Raw genomic sequence first — 14,046 nt, 5'->3', positions numbered from 1 at the left:
AAATCAGTTGCATCAAACAAAATAAATTATTAGTAAATATTCTTCAAAACTGTTGCTCACATGTTTTTCCTAATTGCGTACATTATTAACAGTTGATTTGACGATTCTCGATTTTATCTATTGAGTTTATTAGCTCCTCCAACTTCTAAATATTCACAACTTTGCCAATTTGTGCCAATGATTGACCTTTTTTTCTAATGATTGATCATTGATTGTGGACTTCTTTTTACATCAGTTCATTAGCATTCTGCACAAAATGAGTTTGCTCTAAATTTAAAGCATGCGTATGATTGAATAGTTGCGTGAATTATGGAATAATGGATTGATTGGGTGCATTTGAGAAGCTCGTTATTTATTAATACTCATTGCTGCTTAGTTCGATAGTTTTGCTATTTATTGACCAGATTTTACTTATTTAAATTATTTTATCGAGTAACCCGTTATTTCACCGCAAAACTTGCTGGCATTACAATCATTTATTTCATTGTATGCTTGTGCTTTAAAATGCTTGACACATTTCCGTTGATTGTTTTTTATTTATTTTTCTTTTGAAGTCCCTCAATTTTTGATTGAAGAGTTATATATGTAGTATCAAAAAGTGTTAATATTTTCAAGACTATTTTGTTGCAGTTGTTTCCCTAGTTGCTTGGCAATCATGTTGCTTGATCTATTTCTAATTGTGTTTATTTATTTTTTTGCCACTGAGTCCAAAAAGTTATTTTGTTATCAAAAAGTAAAAAAAGTCCATACGCACTATTTGCGTTTTTTTTCTCATTGTAAACAAGCTTGACAATCATGCTAGCCTTCCTATGATTGCTGGTATTATAGTTAAATTTTGGGCTTTAAATAGATATAGGTTTTCATATCAAAAATTTTTACACTATCTTAGAACATTATGTATACGTTTAGTTTGTTTCGATCGCTTCACTTTTGAAGTTGTTTGTCTATTTTGCTTGATTTGCATTCTTATTTAGTTTAAGCTTCCGTTTATGGCGTTTTTTCTGTAAAATCTATTTTCATATCAAAAGTGTACAAATTTTGTTGGCCTGTTTACTAATTTGTATGCTTGAATGACGGTTTCGAGTATTGCATGCTTGTTAGTCTGATAATTTTTGCTGATATTTTTTAGTCCTAAGCTTTAAAAGTGTTTTTTATCGAAGTTTTTACAGTATGTTTAAAAAGTCACTTTTATATATAATAATTTTTATTTATCCAATTTTTCCGGTTTACTTTCAATATAAACAATTTTTTTATTGATTTCGTTTTTGAAATCAATAAATACCAACTAAAGAAATATTAAGGAAAAATCTTATTTGAAAACATTAGACGAAAAAAATAAAACTACAAATACCCAATGTCATTGATCAAGTTCTGTTGAACGAGCCTAAAAATATTCCCCACAATTTGGGTTTAAAAACAAATAGTAAATATGTACCAAAGGGCTTACAAAAGGAATAGCAACAAAAAAGCAAAACTTAGAAAAAAATTACAAAGCGTGCAGCGGGGCATACATTTAGCTGAGTGGTTAGAAGCATCTGCCTTAACACTAGTATGAATGTAGGTGATTCCGAGTTCGAACCTCTGCACCAGAAAAGGTAGTTGTTGAGGAAGTGAAATTCAGAAACATGTAATAGTGAATAAAAGGACATTCCTTACTTTAGCTCACAACTACTACGGGGGAGGTGTCAAAAGACGTGTTTTGGTCCCAGGAGCAGGAATCTGAAAGCGGCAACTGAAAATTTTATTTAGGTTAGAAACTCAAATCCGGTGTATTTTTATTTGAATGTATTTTTGTCAAAGAGTTGAGAAGATAAATAAATCAGTAGAGCATTTCATCATCAGGTGCGAAAGGTCTTGAGGCGTTGTATAGCAAATTTTCATTGCATACATACCATTCGCAACAACAAAATCATGCGAATATACCTGTCACAAACTTGGAAGAATGCAATATTAAAAATCTATTGCTATGAAATGCAATATACAAAGCAACATTTCCAGCAGCTGATATTCCCTGCAAGAACACTTTCGGTTAGATTGCCAGTGTTATCTCAATAAAAGCTCTTAAGAGTTTATAAAAGCATATTTATAAGTATATTCGTTTGATCACCTTTCAGTTTCTAACCTTGCGAACCCATTTATTTCAGTTGATTAGTGATACACGCGTTTAAACATGTTTTTCATTAGTGGTCAACATTATATTCGAGTTTTGTAGGGCTGTTTCTATTTGTTGGTTGCTATGATGATTTACTAAGGTCGCTCACGTTTCAGTGCATTTTCATGCAATTGCATAACTATGTCACCGCATTTGCAATTAATCGTGAAATCCCTTGTCAATCAAATTTGAGGTTAGAAACTGATTACGAACGAACTTTTTCGCTGTTTTCTTAGAATAGTATCCGTAGAAAGATTTTTAACAATAGTGTGGCTAGAAATAGCGTACAATTTCGCAAACAGTAGTTGGAAAAAGATGAACAGAGTGATTTTAGGTAAAGAAACTTACTTAATCTCTTTTGAGGTTAGAAACCATTTCAATTCAATTTTAATCAAATTTATATTTGGCAGGTAGAGGAATGCGTGTGAATATGCTTGTTTTGTGAATAAAGTTTTTGGCCAATTTTCAACAAAATCAATATGAACTCAGTGTAAATAAAAACAAAACACTAAAATCAATTTTCATTGAAAACTTTATTAAGATCATTTTATTTGAAAAATTTCATTTAAAAAAGAGCACATCAAGCGGTGATTATTATATAATTAAAATTAAAAACAAAATTAAAATTTGATACAAATTTAAAAATTAAAATCTTTTAAAATCATAACAATATAGCTTACTTTTATACTTAAAAAAAATTTATTTGAGATACGTTGCAAGCATGAGATATACTTGTTCTACTAGAGCTAAGTTAATTATTTATTTTATATATGTATATTATATAGTTGTTGTGTTGTGTATTCGATAAACTGCTTTTTATGGCATTTACAAAAATTTGTAAAATACAAATTTTTTTTATACAAATACATTATTTATAAAAAAATTTTATTTATTTTATGCATTTCTTTTTTCAACTATATTAGATACACGTTTTTTTAGGAAGTTCAAAATTTTTATTTTTTTTTTTTTATTTAAAAATTTTTTGTGTTTTCATTCAAAAATTGTAGATTTTTTGAAATATTGTTTGTTCTTTAATATATTTTAAGATTTAAATTTTAAATTATTTCATGTTTGTATAATATTTTATATTTTGTTTAACAATATTTTTATATATTTATTTTATTTTCAGTATAAAATTTATTTATGTGTTATTACCTAAATTCATTACTTGTTATTTTCATTAAATAGGTTTGTTTTCTTTATTATTTAAATTAATAAGCATTTCTTCATGAGTAACTTGCATTTACGGCGAACAAAAAAAGTGCTTTTATTTTTATTTTGTTTTTTAGTACAAAAGCGGGGCACATTAATTTATAATTATTATTTTTTTCACCTTTCATTTTTACTGTACAAGCGTGTTGAACTAAATTTTAAATATTTTTTATTTTGTATTTTTTAATAAGTTTTTATTAACGAAAGTGAATTTACAATAAGCAATTTTTTTTTTTAATTTTTATAATTTTGCCTTGCTTTCATTAACTTCTAAATTTTTTCTGCTCGCATAAAAATAAGTTTCAATTGAATAGTAACAACAAAATAAACAACATAATTTTGCTCGCTTAATTTGTTTTTTAATTGAAATTTTTTTCTAAGCAAGCAGAAAAAATTTTGAATCTAGCGGGAAAAAAACGTGCAAAATCTTTCTTAATAGCAGCGTTTTTCTATTTGAAATCATTTTCAAAACTATTTCCAAAATTTTTAATATTTCTTTTTGTATTAAACTATGCATTTTTTCTTTTCATTTATTAAACGTTTATTATTTCAAGTGAAACGCTTCTGCTTAGGAACAATTTAATTACTAAAATATTTTACTTATTATTTATTACCAGAAAAATTTCTTTTCTTCACGACATAATTTTTTTTTTATTAATTTAAAGCAAAAATATTAAATTTGCAGCAAATTTTTTTACACTTACACACAAGTCGCATATTCAAAAAAAATTTTAAATTTTTTGCCTGAAAATTTTTTTAACTAAAATTTTTGTTTCAACAACTTTTTTTTATCAATTCACTTTTTAATTTTAGTTTCATTATTATTATTTTCTTTAATTCAGTATTCAACTTGAGTAAGTACATATACAAAAGTAAAGTGGAGGCGCCAATCAAATAAATGAAAAATTGCATTTTTCAAATTTATTTATCTTTTATCATTTCCTTTTTTTGTTATTAATAAAACCTAATTAGCATTTGCGCTTCTACATAAATCGTAAGGCTTTAGATTTCATTATAAGCATTCAAGTTAGTAGAATACATATTATACATACAAATTTTATTTTAAACATGCAAAATTTATGTGTAGAGTTAAATGGAGAGTTTTAGTAAAATTCAAAAATTATTTCACAAAAAATTTTTTATGCATTGCTAAAAAAAATTTCGTTTGCATTTAATGCTGCTGGAAATTGGACCTTTTAGCAAAACTACTACATTAATTCGTTTCGGTTTTTCTTAATTCAAAATAAAAAGTGTAGGAGACTTAAGTTATTGTTTATAAAAAAAATATTTAAATTTTGGCTTTAACATTTTTCCTAACATTCAAATTTTGCTTTGGAGTTTAGTAAATATTGCTCTTAAACAATACTTAGTAGTGCGAGTGAGGGGCGGAGTGTTTAGGATACTTTTTTTTGAGATACCTGCTCTAAATTAACAGTTACTTGCAGAGAATTTGCAAAATTTAGACAGGTTAGGAGTGTTTAAATGGGGTTTCAAGCGCGCAGAGGTGAGCGGTGTGTTTTGGAGCGCTTTTGAAGCGCTTTTGAAGCAGTAGAGAGTTGTGTAGAGTTTTTTGGAGACTTGTGGAGAGTTATGTAAACACCTGCATATTTTTGATAAAAGTGTGAGCACGTGTTACAATAAACGTTTACATTGTTAACGTGTAAAATATGTGTTAAAAAGCAGTGTAGAGTTTTTAGAAATGTAGCGCTGTATAAGAAAGAAGCTGAGTTCTTTTAACTGACAGCACTAAGACTTATCGCCATACGCGATTTGCAACAAAAAAAATATATAAAAAAACTAGCAGATTTAATATTTATACTTAACAAATGCTCGCTTTCAAAGACAGTTTTGAAGCTATAGTTATGTAATAGTTGTGAAGATAGCGCTGTAAAAATTGGATTAAGAGGAAGGTGAAACGTGTATAGAGTTTGGTAAGCTATTAAAATACTAAAACTTCGAGTGCAGAATGTATGCGCAAGGTTTTTATTATATTTTAGAAAGTCAAAATAGAATTGGAGAGTTGTGTAGACTTTTGAAAAATGCTACTCTAAAGCTGCTGAAAGCATACGCAACAGTTTTCACTAAATTCAGTATAATTTTGTAGAATTAAATTAATTGGAGACTTGTGTAGACTTATTTTAAATGCAAACATAAAACTATGTGCGCATTTAAAATGATGTGGCGTAGAGTTGAGTAAGTCTATGAAAATTAGCACAGCGACACACAAAATTTGTTTTTACACTCATTTTTTTAAATCGTCGCGTATGATTTTGAAATGGCCTTCCAAAATATACAGGCAGATAGAGGCAGTGTAAGTATTAAATACTCAAAGATAATTAAGTATGCTTAAATGTAAGCTTGTTCACTCAAATCTTTTGATACGCCGTTCTACTAGTTACCATTTTTCATTTAGCTTTTTTTTATTGAGTTTCAGTTTTTACAAAATTCGCTTGCTTTTATCATTTAGTATGGCATATGCATATTGTACAATTCCTAGGCGTAGACATTGTAAAAGCAATAAGCATTATTTTAATGAATCATTATAAAGTATTATTCTCCTCCTAGTTAAGCCAATAAATGATGTACTTAATAAGTAGACATTCACATTTTTTTCTGTGTATAAACATGTATGTAAATATGTATATATAAAAATTTGTTCATTTTATGATTAGCTTACAATAAATTACTTTTAAAGGACATATTTTGTGGGCATGCACCACTGATACTGAATTACTCTTGCATGCGCATTGCAAAATACAAAATCGCTGTAAGGCGCTATTGCTACCATCTCGCACTTGCTCCTTCTTCTTTATTCACTTCGGTGTGCTTCATTGCATTTCATTTCTTTTCGCCCTGCTTCTCTTTGCTTTATCTTCCTTCCTTATTGCTTTCGCTTATTTTAACCAACCGCAGAGCAACCAGTGTCGCCGACGTTGGCCTACGCCATATTCCTAAACCCTGTGCGTAAGCTGCGTTGAATCACTGCGTTTTGGTGGTGGTGGCGGTGGTCGCTTTTTGCGTTGCGCCGCAGCTGCTGCTGCTGCAGCCACCGCCGCTGCTCCACCCATAGGCGGGAATTGTGGTTCCAACATTACTGCTGTGCCACCCATGCCATTCGGCGCATCATTCGAATGCAAGTTTTCGTAAAGCGCATATTCACTGGGTGGTGGTGGTGGTGCGCCTGAGCCATAATGTTCTTGCACCCAATTACTAACATTCGCCGTCTCGCGGTAGTAATGCGTGGTCGCAGAGGCATTCAAATTATGCAATTCATCATTAAAATCACGAAAGCCGAGTACTTCATGCGGTGTGGTGGCCGGTTCGAGTTTACATTTTTGCGCCACTTGCCATTTCTTGCGCATAACGCGCTGCAGATCTTTGAGAAAGTCACGTGGTGGATTTGAGGTGGACTCTTGCAAGCGCTTTGGCGAACCAAAATCTATTGAACTGCAATTCGAGGAATTTGTTGATAGGCGTGTCATATCAGTGCGTTGTGGTGGTAGCGGCAATGGCGCATAACCATAAATCGCTTGCGCATGCAATTGTTGTTGGATTTGTTGTTGCTGAAGATGATGTTGCTGAAGTTGCTGCTGCTGCATCTGTTGCTGCATTATACACGCAGGCGGCTCAGGTGAGCACATTTTACGACGCAACAACACTGGTGAATCAGCGAAAGATACTTTCTTTTGTGTGCCCGTGTGCGAAGGTGGCGGTGGCGGTAAATTAGCGGGCGCAGTCACACCTCCATTGCTGTTGTTATTATTATTACTTCCGACACTATGCTGCTGCATATGCTGATTATGCGCTTGACCAACATACTCTGGTGGTGCTTTATAGGGAGGCGCTGGTCCCTTCACAGGCGTTTGCTGCTGCTGTTGCGTTTTCTGTGGTTTTGCAGGCACCGCAGGCGGCATGCCATTCGCTTTAGCGCCAGCCATGGCGTACTGCTGAGGCGGCAGTGGCGGTTGTTGATATACGATAACCTCCTCTGGTGGCGGCGGTGGTGGTAGTGAGACCAATGATAACTGTGAACCGTAAATCTCGTGCTCATTCGTAAGCGGTGGGGGTGGAGGTGGTGGTAGTGAATCCAACGAAAGTGTTGATGATGACATACAATTTACGACAGTGCCTACATCTGCGCCACCGCCAACAGCCGCGCGTGCCGCCTCATATTCACATAGCGGTTTCGCGCATATGCTGGGTGTTGGCGTGGGCGTAGAATTGGAGGAACCAGATGAATTGCAAGCAGTTGCGTTCATGCTCTCGGCCGAACCGCGTTTTGCTACAGCTGCCGTAGGTTGCCGCCGCTTTAGTGTACCGCTACCATTACTCTCCTGTGATTTGCGTCGACTGTGCCGTCGCGTGAGCGTGCCACTGCGCTCTGGTGAAGCGGCATCTTGTACATCTGTGTCGCCGCCTTCACAAATAGTTATTTCACCGACCTCCTTTAGCTGGCGCGTCATTGTGGTAAGCGGCAGATTGGGTTTCATTGAGGGTTTACGTTTGATAGTGCCTGTGGTGAATTCTGAGTCAAAGCCATTATTATCATCCGACAAACAGCCACTCGACGAAGAAGAAGAAGCGCGCGAGGCGCGTCCACTCGAATTAGACATGCTCGAGATGGCGGAAGAGACGCTGCCACATTGTGATGGTACCGCGGATGAAATGCTACTGATCGATTCGCTACGCATTGATACGCCAAAGCTGCTTTGGGACATTGTATCGCCCAAACTGAGATCATCCATGATCGCTTTGTGGTTCTCCCAAAGGTGTTTGCCATATTTCGAAATACGTATAGCTGTTATCCACTTCTCCATAGTCTCTAAATCTTCAGCGCATAACATTTTCAGCGTGCGGCACGTCTTACCCAAAGAAGAGTCCACTTCCGATTTAAATCCAAACGTATAGTCAGTAGGCGCTTTCCATTTCTTCTTCCAACCTAAACCGCGATACACATTATAGCCGCTAAAGAGCGTAAGACAAGCTAGATCACGTGTGTTCTTCGTCTTTTCTTTTGGAAAGTAGTAGAGCCCTGAGGAGCGTAAAACAAAATGATAACGCTTCCAACCCTTTTTCGAATCGGCTTTCATATACAATGGACCATCCACTTGCAATTGTGAGTTGGTTTCAAAAAACTCTTCCAGCAGCATTGCGCGCGTGTGTTCATCATGCTGACTGCCAGGCGCCATTTGCGGCCCAGGTAAATAAATCTCTGGTTTAGCAAAAAGCGACACTTTATCGCTGCGTTGTTGGAAAAGCACTCTATTGCCCGCATCCGAATTCCAAGTCATCAAGTTATCCACCAAAAGTTCGTGGTCCTCGAAGAGACGTTCTAGAGGGAAAAACGTAAATTGTTTAGACATTTACAATCAAACGCGCTACTTCAACTACTCACCCATTTGCAGATCACCCAAATTCTCCACTAACGCCCAATTGGCTTGCATTTGCACGTGATTCTTGTCAGCCAGCAAACGCGTCACATGTGCGCATGTCATGCGCTCATCTACCAGCAGTGATTTTGATGCGCCATCTGATGTGAAAGCTTTCACAAACAGTCGCCTTATAGATGGATGCTCCAGTTTGTGTAGCGCCAGTTGTATCTTTGCCGCCTTGCTGCTGCTCAACGTAGTACCATTCAACTGTTGATGCATATATTGTAGCTGATGTTGTTGTTGCAGCTGTTGCATTTGTTTATGATGCAGCGCAGAGCTAGCGCTGCTCGAGGCTGATGATTCACTGGATAACAGTGAAACTGTATCACTAAAAGCGGAATCATTGTCTGGCGATTCGGTGCGTGGTTCGCGCATTATGTTCACGCTACCGCCATCACTATTACGTCCACCTACACCGCAGCCGCCTCCATGAGTACTACCACCCATCACACTACCCACGCTGCTAATACCGCTGCTCACACTACTCTGTCCATTCTCCGAAACGCCTGAGGAAGATGCAAGCGAATGTGTGGTAGCACTGCTGCCACATTCAGATGCGCTGGATAGCGAAATCGTTGTTGCCCCAGATATGGTAGAATTTGTGCGCGAGTGCGAACGTGTAGGTGGTGCTATGCCTATTCCAGCGGAGTTCATATGCTGTTGCGGTCCGGGCACACCGCAACCGGGTAGAAATGCTGCATCACCACAATTTATTTGTGCTTCGAGTAAGCTCAACTCACCCAATATCATATCCAATTCGGACTCTTGTGTTTCCTCCAAATTCGCCATCGAGATGCGGTAGGTGTGCGATTTGGCTTCAGCTGTGGTTAAACAACGATCGCTGTATTTGCGCAGCTTGATGGCTGTTGCAGTTTGTATCGCCGCCGCCGCAGATGATGGCGACGACGATAAGACTGTCGTTTGTTGGACTGTGCCCGATGTGAAAGTGTTTTCGCGCCGCAATGGGCTGCCGCTTGAAGCGAGTTGCGTGAGGCTTCTAATCTGTTGGCGGGAAGAGAAAAAGAAGAAAAAAAAGTGGAAAATTAATACCAATTAAAGGTGATGAATGGGCGATTGGTCAAGATAATTAATTGAAATAAACTTTAAATAGTAGAGCTTAAGATAGTATATGGTTGTTAAGTTGGAAAATATGTATTTTGGTTGAAATAACTTTTAACACTAAAGATTCAAGTATTTTTGAGCTCCTTTGCTTTATAATGTGAAGTACGCCTTTGAAGAACGTGCTTTTCTCGTTTTTATAACCTTTTTTTATTCTAGGCTCCTCCTTTGCTTACTCAGCTGCTAAGATACCTGCATATTAGACCTTAGAGCTGGAATAAAAGTAAGAAATTATCTCAGAATCAAAACATTCGAGTAATTACGTGATGGCCCAAACCTTAAGGTTTAGTGTCTCTAGAGAAAGCTTTATGTCGACTTACACAATCCCGAATTACAAAATCCCGAAATTCAAGCGATGGTTAGTTACTAGAACACGTTTCTGACTTTCACTTCTTCATTAGCTAGCTTTTCGGGAGCTGAGTATTGAACTCGAAATCTCCAACATTCATACTTTATACTAGCGTAAAGGCAGATGCCTTTATCCACTCAGCCATATTAATGCCCCGCTGCTCGCTTTGCAAATGGTCTCTAAGTGTTGCTTTTTTGCTGCTATTCCAATTGTGTGGAATAATTATAGGCGCGCTCCTAGAGCTTAGTAACATTGGGTTTATAGCATTGCTTTTATAAGCAGTACTTCCGCTGTTCATTATTGTAACAATATTATTATCTGTATTTAATTAGCGACGCATGCTCATATTGCTTTATAGAATTGTTTTAGTTATTGATATTAGATATTTTTTTTTAGTTTTTAATAATATTTCATAAATTTTTTTATTATTTCTTTAAAATTGTTTTATGTTAATTTTATGAGCTTAAAGGCTGTGGTTAAATAAAACACAATGTTTAAAATCGCATTGGTTTTTAATTTGTCGATATTTCGGCTTCAGTCTGAAGCCATCTCCAGGGCTTACAGTCAGACCTAAATATATAAAAAAATTTAATTAATTGAAATTTTTTAACTTTTAAATTTGTTTGTAAATTTTCGTAAGGTTTTAAGTTTTAAAGTTTGTTATTGCCGTTTTTATTTTTTTATTGATTTTTTTTAATACTTGTAATTTTTTTTCAATTTCATATTTCAAATTTTTGTGTCTTTTACATTGTGTTATAACTTTTTTGTTTCTTATTTTGAATTTGAGATAATTTATATCTTGATTCTAATTTTCATATTTTGATTAATATGTGTACATAATATTTTTTTAAATTATTTTATGCGCTTCCAGTTAGTTTTGCATTTTTTATATAACCATATAAATCATTATTATTACAAACATTTTTTTTAAATATTAGTTTTATTATAAGCACGCGAGTCACATTTACATCAAAAAAGCCGTCATTGAAATGCAAAGCTTAGTCTAAGCAACCAGCTTTTCATATGCAAATCGCTTTAAGCAAATTCAGCTGTAAAATTTATCAAAACACCAGCACAATTAAAAAATCAAATTCCACAAATCAGCATATAAAAGCAATAATCGAAAACAAATTATAAATAAACAAGTTTTTTTGTAATAAATACAACAAAGATACATTTGTTTAAAAAATTAAAATACAAAAAATTAATTTAAAAAATTTTTAAATTTACAAAAGCCTCACGCATCCACATCTCGTTTCCCTGCACTCAAGGTCATTAACTAGTCAGCCTTTTTGTAGAGTTTGTTGTTGTTATTGATATTACAATAACATCCGGCGACTGAGTGGAAATGTCAACGTCACATAGAAGCAAATATGCGCTGCATCCGTTATTTAGTGTTTTTGTTATTTTTATAAAAATGCCGCCAGCGAAGCAGTTTGTCATATTAAAATCAAAGTTCGAGTTTATTTTTATATCGATTTTCTTTTCAATGTTTTTTTCGCATATTAATTAAGATGATTCTTAAGAAGCACAAGCAGCGGAAGTTTTGACAGTTGCTATGGAGTGTGTTTGTTTTGTAACGCCCCGATGTTCTGTGTGAATGTGCCCTCAGAGCGGAAGTCCTTGGTCGAAATGGAATCCGTTTGTTTTCTATATTCAAAACCGACTGTCCCGCATGGCATCTGCGTCTAACAAAAACTAATTTGGAATGTATACTCGAATGTTCTACAGTTGCTTACCGATTTCTAATAAGTGAGGTACATTTTTTTTCTCAAGGCGTGTTGCTTAACATTTTTGATCGTTGTTATTATACCAAGATTTCAGCCTGTTTCGACAGTTTTATCTGTGTCATTATTTTCAACCTTTCTCAATTTGGTTTTTTTTTGCTATCAAATTACTCACTTCCTCACTCCTACCAAATACTAAAAAATTTACTACATTCGCTTAAGTATGTCATAATCATTAAAAAATTACTCAAGCGAACTGACTTATCATTATTGCGCCATTCAAATCGAAAATCCTCATCGCTCATTTTCATTTCCATTAGTGTTGTATATTGCATATAATAAATGTGGCAGAAAATGGCTAACTATAATTTGCCTCCTAAAATGCAGAAAGTGAGCTTGTTTGAAAGTGTTAGAGGAGCAGTAGCAGTCGCAAAATAATTTTAAAAATTTAAAAAAAGAGTAACGAAGACAAGACGATGACAAATCGATAGCCGCACTTTAATCAAACTTACATTTAAGCAGTAAAAAATATTCCATTATATTTAATAGCTCCACAATTATAAATGACACACACAACAAACAAACACTTTATTTCATTCAATTTTCTTTCACTAACATGTAAATAGATGCATTAGGTAGGATGTGTGATATATTTTTTTAGAGAACACTTTGCTCGCAAACTGATAAGTGTTAAACGTCAGCTCTAAAAAAAATAACAGCAGATGCGCCTAAAACCACACTCCATGTAGTTCTATGTCAGGTACATGCAAGTCATAGTGGCTCATTCTTTACAAATTACATAGGCTGACAGAATTTGAAAAAAGTTTCGACCCAGAGATGAGCTTATACTTTTTCAGAGGTCTTCGGCTCGCTAAACATGAATTCCAAATCACATGTTTCATATTGGTTCTTCTTGCTTTTATTGTTGTTGTAGCGATAAAGAGACTCCCCGAACGTTTTAGGAAGTATAATCGATGTTGATGGTGCTTTGCCGTGTACAGATCCACAACAATAGTTAGGTGGCAAGAACTGTGGGAAGATTCGAGAAAAGGGCGCTGGACCTTCATGCCAGTCCGGAATATAGCGGAATGGTACGAGCAAAAACACGGCGAACTAAATTACCACCTCACACAGATATTGAGCGGGCACGACAACTTCAAGGAATATCTACATAAGCGTGGGATAGAGGAGGATCCTTTCTGTCCACACTGTCCCTCCGAATTGAAAAGCGCAGAACATGTAATGTTTCACTGCCCTCGTTTGCACGGCGAAAGACTGTCTGTACACAGAGTTTTTGGAGAGGAGCCTTCCATTAGGAATTTAGTTCCACGAATGTGCGGACAAGAGCAAGATGGACTTTATAGTAATGACGAAATTGATGCATACTGAAAGGGAGCGCAGAGAAACTCGCATACGGAGTAGTGGCGACTAAATCGCCTTTCCCCCCGTGATGTTATGCCGAATGCCACACGGGGTGCGGACACATGAACAGGATTAGCCTGGTTTCATTGGGCCACGTGAGGGTAGTGCGCTACCCCAACGTCCAATAAAAAAAAAAAGATCCGGTACGTTCCCGTAACACGCACCATTAATCATCTACCATACTGATAACGATTTTTTATGACCACATTGAACCTTCTAGGCCCCGGATTCAGATTCAGCATGCCAAAGGCCTTCAGAAAAGCATAGGTCGGTGGTTAAAATGAAAAAAACAAAAAAGGAATTTCCTTTGAGAATATATATCTTTAGCCCATTAGAGGTCATAGTACGATTAGGCACGCGAAATTTCGTACATAATAATAGTTTATGCATAAATTACCTGAACTGAGTAATATTTTCTTGTAAAATCCTTTCGTAAAATACGAATAAATATACAAAGAACATATTGGTAACAAATTTCAGTAGCTTCTGTATTTGGTATATTTTTAGGCGCTAGCTTTAGCAAAGAGCATCAAAAATACTGTACTGTAATAAATAAGTCACTTCCAAACCAAAACTGTTACGCAGATACCAGAGAAATCAAAACTTAAGGTCAGGACGAGATTGCCACGCCGA

The 14,046-nt window shown here is 35.2% G+C and overlaps 1 protein-coding gene across 6 annotated transcripts in view; it reads right to left on the bottom strand.

The window, feature by feature from the left end:
* Window positions 1-257: 257 nt before the first annotated feature.
* The window catches only part of pico, a 70,301-nt gene continuing 56,512 nt past the window's right edge, over window positions 258-14,046 (bottom strand). For all 6 annotated transcript variants that reach the window (XM_067780389.1, XM_067780390.1, XM_067780391.1 and 3 more), the window contains 2 exons: window positions 8,760-9,798; window positions 258-8,696 (listed from right to left, as the gene is read on the bottom strand). In XM_067780389.1, the coding sequence (XP_067636490.1) occupies window positions 6,316-8,696; window positions 8,760-9,798 (3,420 nt within the window). In that variant the 3' untranslated portion in view covers window positions 258-6,315. The remainder of the gene's footprint in view (window positions 8,697-8,759; window positions 9,799-14,046) is intronic.

The sequence above is a fragment of the Eurosta solidaginis genome, chromosome 4 (genome assembly GCF_040869045.1).
Source record: "Eurosta solidaginis isolate ZX-2024a chromosome 4, ASM4086904v1, whole genome shotgun sequence".
In the NCBI taxonomy this organism is placed as follows: Eukaryota; Metazoa; Arthropoda; class Insecta; order Diptera; family Tephritidae; genus Eurosta; species Eurosta solidaginis.
Note: the sequence above shows the minus strand (reverse complement) of the source record. Positions and strands in the feature narration are given on the sequence as shown.